Source organism: Eptatretus burgeri, chromosome 1, assembly GCF_056783735.1.
Source record: "Eptatretus burgeri isolate ZD-2024b chromosome 1, Ebu_testis_v1, whole genome shotgun sequence".
Taxonomy (NCBI): Eukaryota; Metazoa; Chordata; class Myxini; order Myxiniformes; family Myxinidae; genus Eptatretus; species Eptatretus burgeri.
The window spans coordinates 112,915,004-112,941,208 of record NC_140961.1 but is presented as its reverse complement, the minus strand read 5'-3'; the positions used below and the strand labels follow the sequence as shown (position 1 = coordinate 112,941,208).

At 40.3% G+C, this 26,205-nt stretch overlaps 1 protein-coding gene across 1 annotated transcript in view; it reads left to right on the top strand.

Annotated features, from left to right (window-relative positions):
- The window catches only part of DDX1 (DEAD-box helicase 1), a 103,034-nt gene extending 88,495 nt beyond the window's left edge, over positions 1 to 14,539 (top strand). The window contains exons 18-26 of the mRNA XM_085895250.1: positions 5,021 to 5,072; positions 5,545 to 5,691; positions 10,053 to 10,144; positions 11,824 to 11,896; positions 11,990 to 12,062; positions 12,346 to 12,388; positions 12,599 to 12,694; positions 12,992 to 13,112; positions 13,525 to 14,539. Coding sequence (XP_085751376.1) covers positions 5,021 to 5,072; positions 5,545 to 5,691; positions 10,053 to 10,144; positions 11,824 to 11,896; positions 11,990 to 12,062; positions 12,346 to 12,388; positions 12,599 to 12,694; positions 12,992 to 13,112; positions 13,525 to 13,655 — 828 coding nt within the window. The 3' untranslated portion in view covers positions 13,656 to 14,539. The remainder of the gene's footprint in view (positions 1 to 5,020; positions 5,073 to 5,544; positions 5,692 to 10,052; positions 10,145 to 11,823; positions 11,897 to 11,989; positions 12,063 to 12,345; positions 12,389 to 12,598; positions 12,695 to 12,991; positions 13,113 to 13,524) is intronic.
- The last annotated feature ends 11,666 nt before the right edge of the window (positions 14,540 to 26,205 follow it).

The window sequence follows — 26,205 nt, the reverse complement described above, 5'->3', positions numbered from 1 at the left end:
TGAAGTCTTTATTCAAGGCATCAGCCACCATTTATTGGGTGTGTGTGTGTGTGTGTGTGTGTATATGTGTGTGTGTGTGTGTGTGTGTGTGTGTGTGTGTGTGTGTGTGTGCGCGCGCGTGCGCGCGTACATGTGTCCGTGGGCCCGTCTAACAAGTAGAGAACTGTTAAGTGCTTTGTGTGCTGTAAATGATTGCATTGCATTGCATTTATTATTTTCGGTATAGTTCTGCTCTTGCGTGCTTCCCTAGTTCCCCGATTACTGTATAAATAAACCCCAATTGTTAAATGTTTTCAGCTCGTCGCGTCAATTCTTTCATTAACTGAGCATGTTGCATGTGAGGGATTAGTCAGCCATTTGGAGGGTCACAAGATAATCGGGCCGGTGGAATTCGGCGATATCACCGCTCGGCTGCGCACACGGAACGGGCTGCTTAAGCGGCTCGCTTCCGTACGAGTTCCGCCGAGAGTGATGTACCCCGGTAGCTGGATCACGTGGGTACTTAGGTAAGTTGAAGTTGGCAATTAACCCTACCCCATGTAATCTCCCCATTGGCATATTTCGGTCCAAAATAACCAGGACCCGTTGACCCGGGCTTACCCGGGCCGGCGATGTGTAAATTCCAGGCGATCAAGCCGAGACGGCCCCACTGCTTCATCGAGGATCGTGCTCGTGGCGACGTGCCGGCGGGAAACCACAACAATATATACAATGGATCAGCAAATACAATCATGATACGATTTTCTGTCCTGTGATCAACCTGCAGCAATATCTCATATAACTGACTCGTATGACTGGCCAGGTGCCAGGCAATATGATTTGAAAAGGTGGCGCGAAAAGAGAGGATAAGTGAACACCGCTGGAGCGTGACTAACAGAGACGCCACCTTTTGTCTTGGAGGTTCGGATACCACCGAATTTACTCGATATTGCCTAGTTTCTCACCGGCATACATTGAAGATGTACTGATGTGTTGCATAAATATTGGGCGGTGATCGCTCAACTATGTTCCATTCGTAGCCAATGTAATAGGCTCGTACCCCAAGACTGTAGCTGATCCCTTCTCATTTTGATTTCAAGATGCAGACTCGTTTTTTTGTTTTTGTCTTTGAAGGTGATGCAATGATTTCCACCAATACCACCCAACCACTGTAATAAATAAATAAAAAATGCCTGCTATGATATGCTATCCTATCGTAATAACAGCAAACAACCTATATTCCCAATGTTCCAACTAGCTCTGTGAAATGGCAGTGTATAGAGGAGAATTAGAGGCAGTCTTGCACCCCTTGGATATGCATACCTTTCACAACAACTGGGATTGGCAGAATAGCACACCACCTTGAACTCTACATCCAAGAAACTCAAAAGCGTTATTCAGAAAACCAAGCAAGCCACATGCAAAAACGAGAATGGCACTCGGGAGAGCACATACACCCACCAGGCTGAGCAGTCTCCTTTTTGTATTACACTGAGAAGCTGCATATGGGTCTGATGATGATGTTTCGATGGAGTTCTTGCTTGACTGATTAAGCCACTTGGCTCCGCAATCTGGATCCGGACCTCAACAAAAATCGAATCTGCTTGTTCTTTTCACCTAACCAACTCATCCACCTAGTTTTGTCATAACTCGTCCACAACTTTTTGAAATATCGTGATGTATATCGTTTTTAGCCCCATCTTTCAATGGTGAAGAATTGCTTAAAATTTAATTTTAAATTCTCGTTTCTGGATCTGGATCTTCACCAAATCGAATTGATTCATCCTTCGCAGACACCCAACCTGTTCCCCAAGTTTTGTCCGAATCAGTCCATATCTTTTTGAAATATCGTGCTTTATATCGTATTTAGCCGTATCACTCAATAATGAAGAATCGCTTAAAAAATTATAGCATACTGATCTGGATCTTCAACAAAATCTTCTTATTTTGTCTTTGTCACACACAACCGGTCCACCAAATTCCATCTGAATCCGTCCACAACTTTTAGAGATATCTTGCTCACAGAAAAACAAACAGACAAGGGTGAAAACATAACTTCTACCCACCTTTGGTGGTGGAGGTAATCGAGCTATGACCTTTAACCTTCATAACATGATTTGTAATTGCTCAGTCATAAACACTGCTGCTTCTGCTGTGACTGCTGCTACTTCTTTAACGACCCCACTTTTTCCACGTTCTTGTAGGATCGGCTGGGGAATGTTTTGACGCAAATCTTTCACAAACTGGATGGCCAGTCCTGTTATTCGACTGAAGGTTGCAGTGATTTGGAATTTGGCCGGCGTGCCAGCAATAACTATTCTATTCTTCATGAAACACACCGTTGCAGACCACCATCAAATGCGGTCAGATGTGAAATCTAGCTCAGAGATATAGTGTACCTTGTGATGCAAGAAAATCAAGCTCAGAGGTGGTGTACCCTACCTGTCAAGCACTGATTTGACTGTTTATAATCAGGTCGAGAATAAAACTCAAAGGTATAAGTGTGTCGCATATTCTTACCCATCCCCAGCACCTCTGTCCCATCCTGTCAGAACTCAAAACCATAAACTGCAAACCCATGTATTGCTCGACAGACAAACTTCTCAAAATCAGAATACTACAATGCAAGGAAATGATAATCAGCAACTGCAGAAAAACAGTGCTGCATGCAATAATACACTAACATAAGTCCCCTGCATGGTCAGTAAATAAAATCTTTCAGTCTGGTGTACTGAACATTGTGGTAACGACACAGCTCAGGAGACACACCATTTATGCAAGCCATATACAGTTGGCTCTGCCTGTCATCCTTCTGAGGTCGGCAAAATGAGTGCCAGCTTGCTGGTATCCTATGTCGAAGTGGCGACCCATCCAGGAGTGTGCCCAATAGCCAAGGGGACTGCTAAGGCATCACCAACGCTCTGCATAGAGTATGGTCCCGATGTATGGATGGATGGATACAGTCGTGGAACTCTCGACTGCACTTGCAAAGCTTAAGAATAGCAAAGGTCAACTGAATGACCTGACATTGTCACCAATGAAATGTTGCAGTTAATGTCAACGGCAAGCACCTGCCTACCCAATTCGGTTGTGGCACTCTGGTTGTGTGACAAGGACGAACTGATTCGATTTTGGTGAACATCTGGATCCAGATCCGGATCTGTTAATTTTTGAAGTGATTTTTTTCGCTATTGAGAGATCGGGCTAAAACCGATATATAGCACAAAATCTCAAAAAGTTGCGGACGGATTTGGACGAAACTTGGTGGACCGGTTGGGTGTGTGACAAAGACAAAGTAATTCGATTTTGTTGAAGATCCAAATCGGTATGCTATAATTACCTTCGCATTCTGCGAAAGGTTATGTTTTGGTCGGCATGTATTTATTTATTTATTTATTTATTTATTTGTAATCTTGTGATTCGTAAAACTCAAAAAGTATTAAACCGAATTGCATGAAATTTGGTGGGATGATTGGTGATTAGATTTTGGGATCGTTCGGGTCAAAGGTCAAGGTCACAAAAAGGTCAAAATCGTCTTTTTACGATAACATGGTCAATTTTTATTCAATTTGCATGCAACTCACGCCAAAATGTTCAGAATTCAACGCCTCATCTTGTGATATGCAATATGTCACAATGACGCCCATACTCTTGTTACCGGTTAGGGGTCAAAGGTCAGGGGGGTCACGACCTTGAAAAATATGCGGTTTTTGTCATAATGCGGTCAATTCTTGTCCGCTTTACATGAACCCAGCACCAAAATGTTCAGAATTTAATGCCCAATCTTGTGACACAATGACGTCATAACACATGTCACCGGTTGGGGTAAAATGTCGGGGGTGGGGGGGGTCACGCCCTTGAAAAATATGCGGTTTTTGGCATAACTCAGTCAATTCTTATTCGATTTGCATGAAACCAGCATCAAACGAGATTACCTTCTCTTGTTTAAACGTTGTATTCACCGAGCTTGCGAGTGAAGACTCGCCAAAACGACGTGAGTTGATTGTTGTTTAGTCCGTAGCCCCCGAAAGTCGGGGCGGGCGGGGGGTCATGACATTATAGATATGTGGTTTGTGTCATAAGACCATTCATATGAAACCAGTTCCCCACACTCATACCAAGAACAAAAAAAGTAGTGGCGGCGAAGGTATGCACTCTATGAGTGCCCGTTCTAGTTTTTTAAGTGATTTCTTTCACCACTGAGAGATCGGGGCTAATACCGACACGTGACACGATATATGAAAAGGTTGTGGACGGATTCAGACGATTTTAGTGGACACGTTGGTTGTGCGACAAGGACTAATTGATTTGATTTTCTTGAAGATCCAAATCCGGAAAGGATAATTTTTTTTTTTACTTTTTTTTTTTTATTACTTTTTTTAAGTGATTCTTCACCGTTGAGAGATGGGGCCAAAAAATAGATGTATATCATGATATTTCAAAAAGTTGTGGACGACTTGTGACAAAATGTGGTGAATGAGTTGGTAAGGTGACGAGAACAAGACAATTTGATTTTGGTTCAGGTCAGGATTCAAATCCGGTCTATCAGTGAGGTACAAAACGTAAACTCTTCAGCTTGGCGGAGGTAGATGCTTTCCCAAGTGCCATTCTAGTTTCTATATTTTCACCCTATTTCAATTTATTCCACTGATGTTGAAATCGTATCAATATTACTATTTTCATTCACAACACAAACCAACCTCATGAGCATTACTGAAAGAAAACAAATAGACAAGAGAATGTCGTTTGCTGGCAGCAGGTAACAAGATATGTCGACCACACTGTGTAACTGAAGGTGCGATTAAGGCCAAGCATGAGCGAATTCGGTAAAAGAAAGCTTGCAGAGGTTTTGTGCCAGTGAGGTTGATAAAGTAGCCAGGTCTCGAGAGAACAAGCAAAAGGTACTACAGTACTTGCATCAATTCCCATTAATGAGCCTTATTAACAACATGTTCAAACTTTAATTTGTTTTTAATCTGTACAACCAATTGTTAAGCACTTGTACTCATCAGATTGCAATCATTTTTTTGTTGTCTTTTAGACGGATGGAGTTCATCAAAAGGACAACATAAGACCTGGAGCCAACACACCTGGTCAGTGTTTTGTGAGCTGATTTAAATAATGTAAACAATCCATCGTATTGTGAAAGACTTTGGTTTTCCAAAATGCATTTTTCTCAATGGTTCTTATAGTACTGTACTTGGATTGTGAATGTTAAACAACCTTCAGTATAATTTGAAATGTGCAGGCCATTGGGTGCTTATGCCAAATTTCCTCTAGCTCCTTTGTGTTACCTGTATTAGCTTTACCTTGAGGACATGGTAGAGCTGTGATTGTGGATATGGCATCATGAGCCAATGACCTCTGGCTGTGCCTTAATTACCGTTTAGTACTTTGCAAGATTTTATTTTTTTTTTAATTTGTGTTTTACTGCTTTAACTTCAAGGCATTGCTGGTTGTCACATATTCTTCATTGAAAGGATCTTTGCAAATGCAACTTTATTACGAGTTTTTCCTGCAACTGTTTTATGAGAACGCCGTAACCTTTGCTCTTGATGTTATTAGAGATGTGGTCAGAGGCAGTCAAGTTATTGAAGGGAGAGTTTGTAGTTCGAGCCATCAGTGAACACAAAATGGATCAGGCTATTATCTTCTGCCGTACAAAGCTGGACTGTGACAACCTCGAACGCCTTTTCATTCAACTCGGTGGTGGTGAGTATCATATTTAAAATTCCAGCCAACACTTCCATTGATTGCATGTCTTTCTAGTGTTGCTTGTACAGCTCCATGATTTGTTAGGCATTTCTGGGAGTCAGGTGGAGGATAAAATGCTTCATCGTTTTGTAATTTGTTATTTTAAGAAACCTGTTGAGTCATAAAACTTTTGTCTCAAGCTTTGTCATTACACAGTCCAAAAATTATGCATTGTCATAATGTTGTATAGTAATTCCTCGCTTAACACGGTAAATGAATTCTTGAAAAATACCGTGTTAAATGAAATCACACTTTGCGAAAATTACTTTCCCATAAGAAATAATATAAAAGTTGAGGGTTGCATGTGAGAGATGTATAGAGATATAGATAGAGATAGGGATGTGGAGAAAGTGAATACGGAAAGGATGTACTGTATGCAAATATACGCTGAATAGAATACAATTATAAATACAAATGGTAATAATATTTTTTGAAAACAATTATAAATGCAATAAAAGTTTATTCACCTTAACATGGTGGTGGTTGCGAGGTGTGGCGGTGGGATTGTTGGGGTGGGCAGGGGCATAGGGTCATCAGGACGTTCGTTTGAAAATGATGGTGATTGAGCCATATGGTGCTGCACATCTGCTGCTCTGGAGGTTGAAGTCATGCACGCATTCAAGCCACAAGTTTTGCCAAACACCTTTCAGGCAGGCAGACAATACTTCAGCCCACCAATCGCCAATAATATCAATCACGTTCTTGATATTGAAGGAACGTCAAAACTCCTTAATTCACCATCTGTGTCGTTAATTAACTTGGCGAATGTTTGGCGTAAATAATACACCTTGAATGCGGCTATCACACCTTAATCGATCGGGTTGGATTAACGATTTTGTGTTGGGCAATGGAATAATAACTTTATTGTTCTCTGAAAGATCAGCAATATTTGGAGGATGACCAGGAGCATTGTCAAGGATCAGGAGGATCTTGAGGGATATATTTTCTTTCACACAATAATCTTTAAGTTACTTTTGAAGATAAACATTAAACCATTCCAGGAAAACAGCACCTGTTATGCATCATTTAGCATTCGATCGCCAGATAACGGAAAGATGATCCTTTTAATGGCCCCTCAAAGCTCTTGGTGTCTCCTGATGATAATCCATTAAAGGTTTTAACTTGTCGCTTTCAGTATTTCCACCAAACAGGAGAGTGCAACGATCTTTAGCAGGTTTAAATCCAGGTGCAGTTTTTTTACCCCTCAGACTGAATTGGCTAAGGGGTATTGTTCATCTTTGTAAACGCATGTTCTCGTTGGCATACATTTCCAGTGAAGACAGGTCTCATCAACATTTATCATATGCTAACCTGTATAGCCACCTTCTTCAATAATCTTTTTTTGTTTTTTTAAGTTTGGGAATTCTTTTTGGCTCCTTCAGTAGCAGCAGCTTCTTCGCTAACTCTAATACGATGAAAATTGCTGCGTTTCTTAAAGCGTTTGAATCTCCCGTGACTTGCCATACAAGGTTTAGCTTCAGGATCTTCACATACGCTCTAATTTGATGAATGTTTGCAATTGGAAAGATGACGCTGTGCAGTTGATAACCAACAACATCATGGTTATCAACTCTTCGACAAAGGACATCTTCACGATGTGAAAATGCACAAAGCTTGTGCCAGCTATATTTATGTGGGAGCCAGATGTACCGGTACACTTCCCTGACGGAAACACCGTATCTGGTTTGGATGCTTCTAAACAGCAATGGGAAGGTCATATCTGGGGCTTGTGAATGTCGAGGGTAAGTTTAAAATGATGATATTTACCATTAATAATGCTGTGTGGGGAAGAGGGTGGGGTGCAGAAGGCTGTTATAAATACAACATATTGTTTGGTTTCAGGGCCACGATAAATTACACGAGATTTCTGCATCTGTTGCGAAAAAGAGGGTGTGCGTGCGCGTACGGGGCATATTTTTTGTGGAGTTTTTACAGGAACAAGCCGGTAGGCGACATGGGTGGTCGCTAGACTAAGGCGAATTTGAAATATGTAGATAAGAGAACACACCAGATGGCATTTTTGCCGTTCGTTGTTCCATAAAGGAACATGACGAGCAACTGTCCATTCACCATTTGTGTTCGATTCCCTAACCCTACGTTAGGGAATCCCAACGCGAACGTTGGGGTGAAAGCATATAGTAATATAATTGCATACTAGTCATACAGTTTTTGACGGATCGGGCTGAAAATTTTTGACAAAGAGGTTCATTATAGTATGCATAAAAACGCAGAAGCCGATTTTTGATTTTTGGAAAAAAAAAATCGGATTTTTTCAAACATTTCAAAGTCCCGTTGCTAGGCAACGGTGGCATCCTTAGCAACGGTACTCAAAGTCATACAACTAGATATTGGTATGAACCTACCAGTCAAGTTTCATCAAAATCAGTTAACTCCTCTGGCCTCCAGAGCTGGCCATTACATACAAACAAACAGACAGACGGAAACCTGAGAATAAGGGTAGTCTAGTGACCACCCAATTGTCACGATCCCTTGAGTTAATTACGCAAATTAACTACAAAGAACCGGGAAGAATTCCCATGTTTTAAATGCACGCCATGCACGTTAAGGTGTTAATAGATCCTTCCACGGCATGGAATTATGCCTCACGTGGAGATCGGTTTCTGAGGTTTGGGACATGGAATGTAGGGGCAATGACAGGGATCTCAGGATAAGTGGTTGAAACATTGTATTTGCAAAATAAATTGCAAAATAATGATAACATAGTAACCAAGCCTTTATTTATAAACAACAACACCAATAGTAGTATAATTTGGCAAGAATAATAACAAATGTATAATCTCTGCCCTGGCCCTGAAGCACATCTGAGCTTCATGAAAGGCAAACCAATACTGAAGCATTACAGCAGGCAGGTATGCAACAAGGCCATGAAAACCAGTTAAAATTTGGTCCGATGGACCAACAGGCCCGCTAGGAATTCTAATGTGTTCTTCAGGGTTCCAAAGAGTACTTCTAGAAGGTAATTATATAGCGTAATTCCAGTGGATTCTAAATGGTTTTAAAGGGTAATTATAGATGGTTCTAAAGTGTAGTTCGAAAGAGTAATTTTAAAGGGTGATTCTAAAAGGTAATTCGAAAGTTTTAAAAGGTAATTGGAGTGTAATTCTTGTGGGTTTCGTTCATTTCTTGGCTTTGACAATTTCATTTAAGAAAGGCCAACCTGTGAACGGCTTCCTTCGGACACAGGTGAGATTTTTTTAAATTTTAATCTCATAAAAGTAGAAGCCTTTAAAGGATACGGGAAGCACAAAGGACGTGGTGATATTCAGACATACTTTGGAAGTTCTATCCGGATTGATTGAGGTTTTCACAAACCCACGGATGATGGGATTTTCTTGCAATTGCTCCATGAAGTTGTGGTTTTGGGTTTCCATGAACATGGAAAACACCAGTGGCTTGATAAGCTCACAAACTGCCTGTAGTTGCAAACGAGGTATGACTGTTGATGAAATATGTTGGGTTGGCAGTGCAAATAAGGAAGAACTGCAGTGATAAAAGAAAACCCCCAAAAAAACATTTCTCCTTACGATGAGGATAATTATAAAGATTGAAGTGACTTCACATGAAGTTATAGTGTGAGCCCATGCATCTGAGCCATCCCACCCCCATCCCCTACCCCTCTCCCCCACCCACCTCCATAAGTGACTAAGCAGATATTTTTCATGGAAGTCTTTCAGGTGTATCTGCAATGGAAAATTTGGGCATAAAAAACACACCAGTAAACGGATTATTTAATGCACCACGAACTGAAATGCATCACTAATGCACTGGATACTTATTGAAAGCCACAAACTTGCAACACACACATACAAGAGGCAAATGCTGATAGGATAGCTCAAGGTAGCATACTCACCTTTCAATGTCTAGTCTGATTTTTTTTTTTTTCACTACACATCTATAAACTGTCATCGTGACGTGTCCCAGGTGGTGCAGAGAATCAATGGCCATGTTGTCACACTATGCCAGAATTTGACGAATGTTAATGTGTGGACAATATCTCCAAGATAATTTTATCAGGCCGTAGGTTGTTCAGTACACTACTATGTTCATCCTGTCTCCATATTTCTCATTATAAAATGTTTCAGTCATTTATTTAGTGACTTGCCGAGTCATCAAAACCTTTAGGCATTCGTTATGTCTTGAAGGTTCTGAGCAGATTTAACGAGGATTGCATGCTGCACTGTTATTTTGAGCTGTGATTCATATAGAATGGTAATGTCAAATCAAATGCAGCACTTGTGTGTTGAAACGCAGCAACTGTTCATGAAGACCTTCATGTTGGCTTTTTTCTCTCACTCCAGGTCCTGGCAAAAAGGACCACCAGTTCTCCTGTGTCTGCCTTCACAGTGACCGAAAGCCACCAGAGCGCAAAACCAACCTCGAGAACTTCAAGGTCAAATTGCACATTTTGTTAAGAAAAGTTTTGTCAAACATGCCAGACTTCTGTCATTTGGCACACTTCTTGTTTTTATTTTTGCCTCCTTTATTGGAGGTTATTACTTCTGCCACCAAAGGTGGATGGAGGCTATGTTTTCACCCTTGTTACCCCGTGCACTCGAAGCGAAAAATGCGGTGATGCAATTGGTTCGTGTCTGTCCCGTCTGTCCATCTGTCATCAGTTTATGGTCGAGGAACAGCTTATTATATCAAATGTACATGTTGAACATGAATAGAAAGACAAGTGTTTAGTTTTACCATACATTGGCTCTGAATGTGACCCGATCGCACATGCACAGAGACGAGTGAGATAATAATCTTACTCTGCCTACCTGGCAGTCAAACAAAAGTGAAAATAATTCCAAACATCAAACGGACTGTTATTAAGGATGTCAGAATGCACACATATGGCTGACTGACAGACGGACAGATGGACGGATGGACCATGGTGTGTGTGTGTGTGTGTGTGTGTGTGTGTGTGTGTGTGTGTGTGTGTGTGTGTGTGTGTGTGTGTGTGTGTGTGTGTGTGTGTGTGTGTGTGTGTGTGTGTGTGTGTGCACGTGCGCACGCGCGCGCGTGTATATAGTTTCATGATCTTGATAACTCAAGAAAATTGACTTTATTTTATGTTCTTCATGCAGGAAAATGAGCCTGATGTTGGCTTAATGGTTAAGGTGGCTGGCTTAAGATCTTAGTGTCTTTCGTTTGAGCCCTTGTCGTGCCATTGCATAACACCAGATGGGTTGACTCAGCCTGTCATCCTTCTGAGGTCGGCAAAATGAGTCCCAACTTACTGAAAATGGGGCATTACATCAGTGGCACAGCCGTGCTCCCAGCAGTGATGCAACGAGCAGCCACAGGGTGCATACGGAATAATAACAATGAAAGAAAATAAACTTTATTTTATGTTTTTAACAACTCTTATTGAGGAAAATAAATAGCACAAAAATAATTCACAAACATGTTAATTAAGGGTACAGTTGGACAATTTTTGAAGTCCCTCACCCCATTTTTGCATTTGTAGATTTTCAGTTCATTGGGATTTTCACAAAAGTAACCTCCACAAATGCCAAGGCCCTCTTGCACATACTTAACACTGTGCAGGGTATCATGTTCTATGAACTCTCTAATTTTGTCTGTCTGCTGTGAGCAGGATATCTCAAAAAGTTACGCATGGATTCAGACAAAATTTAGTGGACAGGTTGGGTGTGTGACAAGGACAAATTGGTTCAATATTGGTGAAGATCTGGATCTGAGAATATGTCAAATGATTCTTCACCATTGAGGGATGGGACCACAAACAATATATCGCACAATATCTCAACAAGTTGTGGACAAGTTTTTATTAAACTTGGTGGATTCGGTGACATGAACAAGCCGATTTAGATTTTTGTTCAGGTCCAGTTCCAGATCCGGCCCATCAGTGGGATACAAAACGTAACGTGTTCAGCCTGGTGGAGGTATGTGCTCTACCGAGTGTCGTTCTCATTGTTATTATTGCTGATAATCAGTCAAATGGGAATCATGGGCTTGTGTTCTTATGAATGGTTAATTTTATATAGCAACAGACTTTTTATCAAACTTTTGAAAAGTATTTGTTCGTCTTTGTGTGTGTAAATTGCGTTTATTTTGCAGAAGAAAATTGTGCGCTTCCTTATTTGCACGGATGTTGCAGCTCGTGGCATTGACATCGGTGGCATTCCTTTTGGTGAGGGACAAATAATGGAACCTGATTGGCTCAGCTTGGAAGGAGGCGTTTGCAGTTTTACAAGTAATGTTTTTGATGGGTTTCTTGTTGCAGTCATAAACGTCACTCTTCCGGATGAAAAGCAGAATTATGTGCACCGCATTGGCCGTGTCGGAAGAGCTGAGCGGTACACTTTTACATTTGACCATTATTTCTTTGGATTGACCATGTTTGTGCTGGATTGAATGTCAGTGAACTGCCTTTGTCGTCGTCTCAAGTTTTATCCGCCATTTGAATTTTTTGCTGGAAGAAGAGTCAGCTTATGCTGTTGCATCTTTACAATGATAATCATTGAAGATCATATTTGTTCAAACCATATAATCTGGAGATGTAATAAAATTAATTGGAAATTAGCTGTATGTACCGTAAACGGTCTCTTACTTTAATTTCATTGTCTCTGTATCTTGCAGTATGGGTCTTGCTTTATCGCTGGTGTCAAAAGAAAAAGAAAAGGTAATGTGTACTTGTATTGTAAAGTGATTATGCTCTGCAGGTGTTGGGTTGTTCTTTAAAACCAGATATGCAGCTCTTCCCAATTGACAATTTTCAGAACACCCGAACAACCTGTTAATTGTGCTCCGCATTAAATTAGTGGTGTCCCACCTCCCCCCCTCCCAACCCCAATTTATTATACATCACCTGTACTCTCTTTTATTTGTCAAGGTGTGGTATCATGTGTGTCCCAACCGTGGCCGTGGATGTTATAACACGAGGCTGAAGAGTGAAGGTGGCTGCACCATTTGGTACAACGAACAGCAGGTAAGCCACAGGATAGATTTTTCTAGATTGAACATTGCCAGCATGTCAATGGATTGCATGGGTTTCAAGCAATTGAAAACGGTACATTTTGTGATAAAATAATAGAATGCACAATTATAAAAGTAGTGGAATTTTGTACTTTACTAACAAGGACGAATTATGGAGAGGAAACAGGATGTTCCACATATGTATGCTGCTGCCACATGATAGTTGTGATGGTTTTGCAAATGCATTAAATATTTATCTTGGTGAAAGCAGGGGATGTTCCACAGAGGTTGTCTAACTCTTTACTTGCAGTACCTGGCTGATATAGAAGAGCATCTTAAAATGACTATCGAACAGGTGGAGCCAGATATCAAAGTACCCGTCAATGAATTTGATGGTAAAGTTGTGTATGGGAGGCGCAAGACAGAAGGAGGTGAGTTGAGAATATAGAATTGCACGGATGATATTATCAGTGAAGTGGGAGACCAGCCATAAAAGTTTTAATCAAAATCCTTGTTTACCATTGAGATTCAGTATGCATGTAAAGTCCGTAACACTTTTTTTTTATCAACGTAGCTTTTGTCATCAAACCTTCATTATGAGATGTTGAACACAAATGAATAAAATGTACAATTGTCTTTTTAACTGTCGTTTTCATCAACTATAGTTTGAGTACAAGCGGATGCAGACGGGCTTTGCATTTTCAGATGCTTTCTAGTTGCCCTTGTTATACTTTCTGATCATGAGCGTTGATGCAGAAGGGGCTCCCGTACATAGTGCAGTGCTTTAGAGGTGGTGTATGCAAGCTAGGTATAATGAACTGTTTTATTTGTTGCCTTTCACAGCGTCGATGTACAAGGGCCATGTGGACGCCCTGGCTCCGACAGTGCAGGAACTCGCCGCACTGGAAACACAAGCCCAAAGCTCTTTCCTGCATCTGGGATACATGCCCAATCAGCTATTTAGTGCATTCTAAATCGAATGAAGCACTTTACGTCATTTATTTGTCCTGAGCGAACATAATTATGCATCGTTTTTGAAGTGTTAAGTGGAAACATTGATACAATGTTTAATTTTCCCGAAGAGGTTTTGACTTGAGCTGATGATGCATTGTGGTGAAAATGCACATTGTTACAAAAACGGCTACGAATCGAAATCCATTTCAAATGTCCCCTCCCTTCCCCTCCCTCTCCTTCAATTTCCTCTTAATTAAAAGGAAAAAAAAATTAATAATTTTTGAACCACTTGTATAATGTGGTTTTCATGACCATCATCACAAAAACATTTCTTCTCCTTCGTATATGGTGGGGTTAAGGTCATCAGCATATGCATCCTTTTTTCATATTTTGAACTGCTGAATAAATTTCCCCATTTATTTTATTTTGGAAAAAGGGGGGGGGGGCGGTTAGAACGGGACTTTGGAATTTTTGGAATGCTCGTGGATTCGTAGTTGAACGATGTGGACAAATGGCCTTGTTCTCATGATGATGAACACTTTCCCTAAGTTTTCTCAACCAAGTTTGTTTTCCTTTTAAGTTGTTTGCAAGTTGTGATGTTTACAAACTTTTGCTTTACAAAAACAAACAAACCGGAGATTTATTGTCGGAATTCACTGAATTTGATTAACGTCGTGGTATTGTTTTACAACCTCAACAGTTTGGTTAGTCATGAGCAATGAATAATCTTTATTTATCATTTCTGTTATTCCTCCATACATACGTTTACCTCAGATTTTGTTGCTCCACCATTTGCAATTCATTCATCCATTTTGAATCATTTGTTCAGATTCATGATTCCAATCTTAAAATGGTTTGAATCATCCATTTAACACTAAATAAAACTTTACACTTACGAAAGTTATTTCCTCTTTCGTCTCCGTCCCCCATTTGTGACATGCTGCAGCGATTGTTGTCCTTCTGGTAGGTTCTCCCTTCTCAGCCAAAGAACTCTGTAGTTCTGTCAGAGTGGTCAATGGGTTTTTGGTCACATCCCTGACCAAGGCCCTGGTCATTTGCTCAGTTTGGTTGGACGGCCAGCTCGAGGAAGAGTCTGGGTAGTTCCATATTCTTTCCATTTCCTGATGATGGAGCTCACTGTGCTCTTGGGAAATTTCAACACTCTAGATATTGTTTTATACCCATCTCCAGATCTATGCCTCCTCAATTATATCTCGGAGTTCTACAAACAGTTCCTTGGACTTCATAGGTGAGTGTCTGCTCTGACATGTACTGTCATCTGGGGCACCTTATATAGAAAGGTGTGTTTCTTTGTAAATCATGTTCAATCAATTGAATTGGCCACAGGTGGACTCCTCCACTCAAGTTGTAGAGACATCTCAAGGATGATCAAAGGAAATTGGATGCAACTGAGCTCAATGCACCTGAGTGTCATCGCAAAGGGATTGAATACATATTAACACAAGACATTTCAGTTTTTCAACAATTTGTGAAAATTTCTGAAAACGTTTTCACTTTCTCATTTTAGGGTATTTTGTGTAGATCGGTGACAATTTTTTTTAATTTAATCCATTTTACATTCAGGCTGAAACACAACAAAATGTGAAAAAGTCAAGGTGTGTGAATACTTTCTCAAGGTACTGTAAAGCGGACAGGTTTTACATTTTCAGATGCTTTCGAGCATCTTAAACGTCATGGGTCAGGATCAAGTGTCCGATCAAAGAGGGACGTCTTGGTACCCGGTCATCACTGCCAGCAGTTATAGAGTGGCAGTTCTAGTTATGTCTATTACTAATTACGTAGCACACCAGTGCACAAACACCACACAAAATACACTAAACAAAACAAGTCATGGTGAGGGTCTGCAATCTCTGATTGCTCTTTTTCTTGTTTTTTTCTTTTGTTTGTTTTTTCCCCTGAGATCTCAGGAATTATCATTAAGACCCTGGGATTTCGACTTCACTGCCAGTTGGAGTGCAAGATGGTACTGTCGGTCTGCGTTGGAGAGCCCTAATTCCCACCTGCAAACAAAGCACAAAAGCAGGGTTAAATAATTGGTTCACTTTTGTCCGTCTGTGTGTCTGCAAACGTCAGTTTATGATCGAGGAATAACTTAATTTCAGTTGAAAGGGTATAAATGAAAAGATGGTGGAAGCTAGTTCTGTAGAGTATTCCCAGATGACGTCTGCCTTCAAAGTTAGTTTATAGATCTGAGATAAAGCTTGATGAATGTCAAATACCACAATGTTTTGCTTTTTGTTCTGTTTTTGTCATTTTTTGTTTAGAGGATTTTATTATTAACAAGAGCTTAAATTTATCAATAACTTTGGCAAGTTTATTTCGCTTTTGCATTAACCAGTCCCATCCTGGATAATTTTGAGAATATATTTCCCATCTTCCTCAAAATCTTCAGGCATAGGAAGATGTGGGTGGAATTGCTGTAATACAGTTGACAAGGAACAAAAATGTTCCATATATTATCTGTTTATATAATGCTCCACGGTTTGATGGAATTACAGTCGAACTGGTCAAGCAGAACTCTTTTTCTACCACCCCTTGTAGGCCGTTGGGAATTCTGGACCCACAGCTGTGCCAAGTTGCGTTAGAAAAAAATTATTCCTCATCATTAGTGTCCAGGGTATTATGTTATGGTGAAAAGAAAATTCTCATGTGTAATTTGTTCCTTTTTTTGTATCAGAATCCCATATGGATGTTATCTTTGTCTTCATAGCCATGCACGTGCCTTTGTGGGTTTGCTTGTCAGTGCAAGGCCTTCCTGAGGTCTATGTCATCAAAAGGCCTTGGCCTTTCCGAACAGAGGTTAAGGTCATTGTTTGATTTTCCCGTGTTTGATTGAATTTTAAAAACCATGAACTTATTCTTCTGTGATGGACATTGCTTGCAGCATCCCTCAAATGTGGTGTTTTTAAACTGTGCATTTAGTTTATCACTAACCAGTAGGATGTGGCTTCTCGTGCACCATCTACTGTGGCTTCTTATGCAGCATCACTCCCTTGTGCATTTTGTGATAATATATCTGGTTTTGTATGTTAGGATATAGTGCAAGCAGATTTTTATTTATTTTTGTCTGTTTTATTTTAACTTTTAGTTTGTTCAGTGTTTTTTTGTTTTTTTATAATTTGATGTTAACCTCATACTGGAGCATATACATAAATATCTTATACCTCATCATGGCTAATTAGTTTTCATCAGCAGCTTGTTCCATTGCTTGAAAGTTGATGAGTGGGTTAAGAATGGTGCCCAGGAAGTGATTTTCAATAGAACAGTGTGTGAAGATCCAATCTCTGGAAGAAGAAGGGCACACTTTGAAGAATATAGTAGAAAAGCTGAAGATCTACAATGGTGAGTGGTACATTTTCCAATGCCTGAAAAATAAACTGGCTTGGTACAAATCAAGAAAAAACCCAGGAAGACCCTAAAGAACATCCCCAAAGCAAGACAAGCACTTAATGTTGCTCAGTTTATGTGATAGAAGAAATCATATCAGCAGCTGACAAATGAAATGAGAGCAGGTGTAAACGTTAACATCCCGTTCAGCTTTGGGTATCGCTCTCATCGCAGGCAGGTCGGTAGTCTCTCAGTCTTTTACTGACTCCTTTCCGGCCTTGCCCCCTCGCCCTTCTCTCTGTGCTATGTCACCCCCAATATTTCCGCAGGGTTCTCAAGGTCTGACAACAACCTCCTGGTAAAAATTCCAAAATCACGAATCATTGCTCACCTTCACTCTTTCATTCCTCTTTTTTTTTCCTGCTTCTGGAACAAACTCCCACACTCTCTTCAATCCCACTCTTCCTTCTTGGTCTTCCAAACAGCTGTTCATCACCATCGCTTATCTTCCCCCATCCAAAACCATGATCTTTTCTTCCCCCGTTAATCCACCCCAAACTCACCTCCTTCAAATTCCCTGCTTTACTTCCTGAAAGTCCCTGCAATGTCCATCTTGTATACCACATGTTCCCTGCCCCATCCCTCTCCCTTCCAGAGATCTAATGTCTCTGTTCCCCAATTTTGTTGTGCTTCCCTCTCCTGCCCCTCGTCTCCTCTATTTGGTGTACATTCTGCGTGTTTGCTCTTAAATGAGCCTTAACAAAGTATACAAAAAAAGAAAATTGGAAAATCAGAAGCAATACACTTGCAGGAGTCAAACAATAAACCCTTTCAACTACATTTTGAAAGGATTGTTGATGTAACAAATTATTGTAGAGTATACCAAAAAAAAAAAAGAGGCTGAGTAACATTGTGTACTAATAGCTAATCTGAGCCATTGTTTAACACAAAGCTTAACATTTGTACATTGTTAAAGTACGCAGCATGTGGAGGAAAGTGTTCCTCCATGTAAAGTCCTACATTGCATTACTCTAAATAATTCAGCCACATTCCTTTGTTCATGCTTGACCTTCCCAATTACTATAATTGCACACAGAGCAACATTATTGTTCTTTTTGTTGTTGTTGAGTGTTCCTTTGCCAGCCTTACCACGATATCTTCACTGCTCTGATAAAATAGTACCATGAATCAGAAGTCAGTGCTCCCATCAATTTAGTTTTGTATTCCTGCCACATTCGTTTGAAATGTCGGTCACAACCTGTGCTGATTCTCCATGCTTCACTGTTGATATTGTACATTTATTGCAATGCTGTTCCATTTACCATCAAACTAATTGTTGATTTTCGACAAAAATTGCCATTTAGTTTTGTCTGTAAAGAGCACGCAACCATTCCGACGTTAATTTCAGCCTTTTGGCTTGGTTACCTCTTCTCAGTAAGGGGTTTGAAGCAGCTTACACATCCACTGAGATTACTTTGTGTTTGTGTGGATATTCCTTTTCACACTCGTATTTTCAAATAGCAGAATGAAGAACTAGTCTTATTCATGATGGCTCGTCAATCTGCTTCGGCAAACAGGTAGAATAATGGATGGAATCGACGTAATGTTGTTTGAAGTATGATAACTGTCGTGCGAAGCAAGGGGAATCTTCTCTTTGCTTCCCACGGCGGTTAGCATATTTCGATCAACGCAACATTGATTGCAAACATCATTTAGAGATAAGTTGTTAGCAAGACCTATTCTTGACTGTGGGAAACCATGAAAAGAACAAACCCAAAGAATACATATCATCACAGGAGTTTCACATTTTTATCTCAACGATACTTCACGTCCTCTTTTTCAGAGTCGTGCATGCAGATCCCATTGAAACATGGAGTGTTGCCACATTTTTAGATCCTCCTGGAGGATCTTTAAGTCTTACTCACGTTGTTGTTCTTCATCTTCTTCTTGTGGACTTTTTGTTTCACATCCTACAATTTTCATCGAAACTTCGTGAAACTTGGTACATATATATGTGAAAATACCCTGCGCAGACAGTAACCATCTCCGATTTTGAAAATTCCTCCCAGAAAAAAGTTATGACGTCAAAATATCTCCGCTAATGGAAATTGCCTAAAAAAATTATCTCCGAAACTTGGCAAGCTTTTTGAATTCTTTTTGCGGGAATCGAACAGGGCATTAGCAGGGATGAATTACCGCACATATGATACGTCACTATGACGTCATATCAATTTTTATTTCGTTATTCCTCTTTTTGACATTTTTTGTTTCACAACCCAGACTTTTCATCAGATCTTAGTGAAACTTGCCATGTATATGTAGAAGAAAGGCCACACACAGGCAGTAACCATCTCTGATTTTGGAAATTCTTCCGAGAAAAAAAGTTGACATCATAATATCGCCGTTAATGGAAAGCGCCTATACCATTATCTCCGAAACTTGGCAATCTGTTTGAATTTTGTTTGCGGGAATCAAGCCGGGCATTCGCACAGGTAATTTTTCGCAAACCTGATGCATCACAATGACGTCATATTCGTTTTTTTGACATCATCATTAAGAGGACGAGGATCTTAGCTCATTTGAGCTTGTTTTGTATGATGTGTCCTTCACCAGCTAAAGTTTTAATTGTTGCATGCTTTTCATGTGGTATTTTGGTAGTGGCAATGATTTTTGGATTACTACAATGATTACTGAGGCATAGTATGAATGCCAGTACTTTTGAAGGCCTGAACTGGTGTGAGATTTTGATTGGTTTGATGATGATGAATCAAAGTGCTATCGATCAACCCACATATGATTTGTGGTGGTTTTTAAATGGAAATTTGTCACATGCCAAGAGTGGGGAAATTTGTCAGTCTCGGACTGCCGAGCATCATTTCCTGACGTTTAAGTAAGAGACATATGATGAAATGGAAATATTTGTATCGATTTCAAAAATTCCAGAGCTTTCTCAGATTCTGTTGTTTTTTTTCAGTCACTAGAAATATGAAAAAGCAATCTGTACTCTGGATACAAATTTTCATTTTTGTGTTTTTTAAACCACACGTCACCCCCTTTCCGCAACACGTCATGACGGTCGATATTTCTTCTATGCATATGCCTGTTCGTTATAGCCTGTTCCAGAACTGAACCTAATAGGTTTGCCATATGCCAAGCCATATTTACGGACAGGGTGCATCATGGGGGAAAAAAAATCTCTGCTTTGAAGCAAACATTGATATGACTTTAAATTTTCATCCATGCTCCACTCCCACCAATTTAATCATTGTGGCTTTATGCAAAAATAAATAAATTATGGCTTTCATTAATTGGTTGCATTTTCTTAACTGAAGTGCAAACATTCATGGGTATTAAATTAAAGATTTTGTAGCACTGAAAGTAATAAGTAATCCTTCTCCTTTGGGCTGAGACAATATTTTACTTAGATGTATATGTTGAATAAGAGGAAGTTGTAGAACAACCTCGAGCTCTTGCAGTTCGTGCTGTTGTAGAATCATGGAAATTGTCCCGTTGGAAAGCTAATGATCGATTTACCTGGAGGAGCAAAAAATTGTGTACGTTTAATCTTTAGGGTGCCTGTTTTGAAAGCTGAGAATGGCAGTTTAATGTAGCATTTCAAAGGGTAACAGTTATGATTGTACAAGCAAATGCAACCCATCGCTTTGCTTTGCTGACAAGGTGGGGGGAGAAAGAGGATAAACAATGTTTTTGGTTTTTCCAGTAGGGGGCATAAATGAAGAGATTTTTGGGGCTTCCAACTCTTGAGCATCCCACATAAAATTGTCCATGAGCAAAGCAGGATTCCTCAAGATGTAGTCCAGCAACCGTTCATGTTTGCCCTTTGGGATTTATTGATGGACATGGCAAAACTTAGGCGTACTGGAAACAAGTCTCCTAAATCGAAAGGGCACATCTGTTGGTATGAATGGAATTCCCAGTATAATTTCATCCCTCTCCTTTGGTGCATCCAGTGAGAATAGTAGCCTCGCATAAGCTTCTTAACCATCAGTCTTGTGCCATTGCAAATCCGTGGCTGATCCAAATTACGCAGCAGCATTATTGGGGAGCCTTTTTTTTTAGCTCAAGTCTCTGTGGTGGTAGACCTGAAGGTTCCAAGGAATTTTAAAATTCTGCAGGATAATGAACTATTTATTCCTGATCCACAACGGTATCTATTGATTTGTAGGATGACTATTTCCTGGAAGTGCCTGCAACAGCTGCCAGTTGATGCTGTTGACCGTAACATTTTTAGGCACAAGTATTGCTCTCTCGCATGGCCACTTGTGTGTTAGGTAATGATGTTGCAGGTCGGGGAACATCTTTGATATCAATTTGTCTGCTGTCTTAACCACTGTGCTTATAGGAGCTGGGTCCATCGCACCATTACTGTCAGAAGGAAATCTTCCCTCTCCAACTTGTAACAAATGTTTGGCAAACTGACCAGACAGCTGATCTCCAAAAAGATGGACCCTCATCTTTGTAGACAGTTTTAAGATTTTAACATTGGTCCAATGCGATGACGATTTAAGGCAAGCACGGATTTCATCGGCTTTTGTTCCTTTTGGGATCACCGGCAGGGTCTGACGGAAGTCACCTGACAACACCACTGCTAGTCCTCTCATTTGAGCTCTATTGTCACGCAAGTCCTGCAATGTCCTGCCCAGGTCCCTCCAGAGCTCTCTTGTGTGCCATTGTGCATTCCTCCCAGACAATCATCTGGCATCTCTTAAGAACTTGTCCGGTTCCTGAATTCTTGGCAATGTTGCAAATAGGTGCATCATTTGTGGCCAAGTCCAAGAGGAGTTTGAAAACAGAATGTGCTGTACGGCACCCTGGAAGAAGCGTGGCAGCAATGCCTGAAGAAGCAACTGCAAGAGCTATGCCTTTATGTTGACAGACTTTGGCAAGCAATAGACTGATCAAGAATGTCTTTCCAGTTCCAGCAGGAGCGTCAAGGAAGCAAATTCCACCTTCTTGTTGCTGAACCCTGTCAAAAATAACGGAATAGACTGCCCCCTGGTCTGCAGTGAGTTTGGGTTCATTGCCATTGACATAATCTGATAATGTGTCAACATTGTATGATATCTCTCAAAATTTCTGTTGGTAGATTATTGACTTCAGTGTGGTTAGGTTGAGGAAGGCCAAATTTTTGAAGTTCTTGGCCATTTATATCCTTGAGTGTGTTCTCAATGTAGATGAGGGCTGCATTGTAGATTTCATCAGTGTACTCTATTTCCATGCCGAGGTACATTTGTCGAGTTTGATGCTTGAAATCTTCGGCAAGGTCATCATGCTACTTGAGCCAAAGCTGAAGCACATTGGATGGTTCACAGCATTTTAATAGCATGGCAAAAAGAACCTTAAGACTCTTGGCTGTTTGAGATACAGAAGCTTCTGACAATGTTGCATCCCACTGGGCATCATTCTCCAGCAATTCAAGTCTTAAGCATGCCTCTCTTTCGTTGGTGCAAACTTCGCCATTGACTCTTCGAAGATCTTGAAATGAACTTGGACCTCGCACTTTATGGAGAAGCAGTCGTTGAAAGAAGCATTCATGTTGACTTACGTGTACAGTTTACGTTCTTCCAATGGCACTGTCAAACCTTACGTCAGGCTGGCCTTCAACAGGTGCACCATGCTTTCTTTGTCTCCATTTCTTGTTGATCCATGTATTGTAGGACGGAACCTGATGGTACAGCAATGTTTTTGCAAGGGGATCATGCTAGCACAGCTTGAAAAAGGCTGTAAGCGTTGTGTCCTTTGGATGTTGTGCTTGCTGTGCAGCAGTTGCTGGAGTGAAGTAAGCCCATTGGCCATTTTCCAAGTGGACAGCAAGCTGATGAATGCTGGGGTATCTTTCATGAATGGGAAAGGCAAAAATGTGCCAGAAAGCCTCATTGCTGCTGATGCATTGTCCCTTCTGAAATTGAGTAACTTCATCGTGGCTGTTTTGCTGCGTTCGAGCAAACATTGCATCGAACTTTCTCTGTCGTCGTTTTTGCGAGAGAGAAAAACAATCGATTTTTATCGTCTATCTTTTTTTCATTGTAAAATTCGACTATGTTTTGATTAAAATCAAGTTTTGGCCATAGAGGCCTCACACTTGCAAACTGTAATGCACAGCAGCAGATTCCTCGTCAAAAGTTGCATATGAGGACCAATTTGCAACTGGCTCGGTGCAGCCGTTTGGGAGAAGGTGGACAAACACACGCACAAACTTTCTCAAATGTATATATATATATATATATATATATATATATATATATATATATATATATATATATATATATATATATATATATATATATATTATTATTATTAACCTCCGCCATCGAAGCTTGGAGGTTACTGTTTTCACCCCTTTCTGTTTGTTTGTTTGTTTGTTTGTTTGAACAGTATTACGGAAAAACTCCTCGACGGATTTCGACGAAACTTGGTGGGGGGATTAGGTATGGTCCAAGGATCATGCCATTAGATTTTGGACTTTGTCCAAAGTCCAATATGGCCGCTATGGTGGCCATTTTGAAAAAAATATTTAAATTTTTGTTTTTGCATTTCTACATGTTTTAAGTGATTTCCAACCCCCCCCCCCCCCCAAAAAAAAAAAATTGTTAGAGAAAAAAAATTTGTTGCAACTTTTTTTTTTCAACAAATTTTTTTTTTTTTTTTTGCACTTCTACATGTTATAAGTGATTTCCAACAAAAAACATGCCAAACTTATAATTGCGGCTGATTTTGGAACTTCAGGTGGATATACCCACGTAAAATCAATTTCTGTCTCAAGGAATCTAGTTATGACGAATGAATTGAGAATGTAAATGGGAAAGTTGCAAACTATAACTCTGTGAGCACTGTTGACGTCAAATTGAATGAATAGGATATCAGGTTCACTTGAGTGACCCAGCAGTATTGGCGGTGGAGGTTTTGCACTCTACCGAGTGCTCCCCCTCTAGTTAAATGAGTTTTGTTCATGACGTTTTATGTTGGGCACTCTTATTGATCTCTTCAATGGTGTGTCCAACCTTAAAATTGTGGAGGGCATAACATGTTTCTTTTTGTCAAGTTTTCCCACAATGGTGGAGTGGTAACAATAGCTAATTTTGCTGTTGTTTTGTCAAGGAAAAATAATAATAGATTTTTATTTTGTACACATGCAAAGATAATTGGCATCTTCAGTCATTTGGTGGTTAGTCGAGTGGTGTCCCTAAGGTATGGCAGGTATGCCACATGCCCTGGGCGCCACTTGAAGAGGGGGGGGGCGCCACTGAGCAGGACTCGGTCTCTGTCAAGAATAGAATATTGAAGTTGAAAGACGTCAGAAAATAAAGAAACGAATGGCTGATGAGAACTCAAGAGATGCTGGGTTAACAGCCAAGGAGGAAATGGAAAGCGTCATGAAGGGAACACTCGACCATCTTCACAGGGAAATGGACGAAAGGTTTGCTCGTTTGCATGACACTGATGCCAAGTTTGGGTTCCTTCTCGATGTCGAGGGACTGTGTTACGGCGCCAACAGTAAAGATCTAAAGAAGAAATGCGAAAATTTGGGCGAATTGTACAGCTCTGATGTTGATGGACAGAAGCTCTATGAAGAAATTTTGAATTGCAGAATGTTGCCATCAAGTCTGGCCAACATGAAAATATCAAGACCTGAAGAACTTCTCAAAGTTATTGTTCAGTATGGAGATGAGAGCGTCTTCCCCGATCTTCACATTGCTATTCAGATAATGCTAGCCATCGCAGTTTCCATCGCCCGCTGTGAGAGATCATTCAGCAAGTTAAAACTAATACTTTCCTCTAATTTGAGAGCCTCCATGGGTCAAGGCACACTCTGTGATCTTGCTCTGCTGAGTGAAGAAAGAGAAGAAACTGAAAAAAACTGACTGAGCACATCATCGACCAATTTGCATCAATGAAAGCAAGGAAGGTGGAGTTGTAATTTTCGTGTAGTGCCATAATTTGTTAACTTAAATATGAAGGAGCTTGGGTTATATTTTTGAGCTGATATTATGGTAAAGTTATCTAAAAGATGGGTGTCAGATGTTTGGACAGGGCGCAATTTCAGTGCTTGCCATAGGTGCTATTTTCCGTAGATACGCCCCTGGGTGAGTCACCACTCTTCTGTCTCTGCTGCCTTTGCTCCGTCATTTCCCCCATTTCACACTCATCCTTCTATGCCATAACCACTCCTTGTTAAACACTCAAAATGCCCACCTCCACTTCTTTGGCCCCCACAAGTGGAACCTCGGTTTGTTCCTCAGTCTGATCAATACCACTCTTCCTTTGAGGTTTCATGTTGGCAGGACACCATCATCTCAGGTCATCCCATGACGTTTTCTTCCCTCACTTTATACTTGCACACTGATTCTCTTTCTCTCCCTTTCTCCCCGATTCATTCATACCATTGCTCCTTATGTCCATGTATTGGCCTTTCACATATCTTGGCACTGTTACCAAAATTATATTTGTGTGTGTGTCTGTGTGTATGTTCATTAATGAAGACTCACCTGCATTTTATTTGTCTTTCAAAAAAATTTGCTGATTTTTTTATATCAATTGCTACATATTTCCTTCATCTCTGTACTGATTTGTATACCTGCTGTTGGCTTAATGGTAAAGGTGGTGGGCTTGGGATCCGGGGATCCGAGGATCCTGAGTTCAAATCCCACTCAGCTGTTGAATTGATACCAGTTCGGGTTGACTGACTGTCCTCCTTCTGAGGTTGGCAAAATGAGTGCGAGCTTGCTGGTATCCTGTGTCCGACTGGTGACCCGTCCAGGATTGTGCCCAATAGCCAAGGAGACTGCTTAGGCATCACCAACGCTCTGCACAGAGAATGGTCCCAATGGATGGATGAATGTACTGATTTGACCTCATTAAAGACCTTAACAAAAAATTAGGAAGTAAATATGCAACCCCATATACATTGTGTGAAGCCACATTCAAAACACCTATATTTTGTTAACTTTGTTCATTGTGAATGAACTTGCAAGTTTCTGTAAAAAAAACACTCAGAATAATTTTTTTAATGTAGGGGTAATCTAATGCATCAACTTTGACCTTTCTTATTTTGATCTGTTTAAATTTCCGCTTGCTTTATTTATACTGCAAAGAATCATTTTTAGAGCTGTTTAATATATTGGGTTCTTTGATGGAATTTCAACTTCAAGTCTGTGTCAGTCAGGAGGGGAAATCGGAATTGCTGTGTGAGGTGTCTGCGGA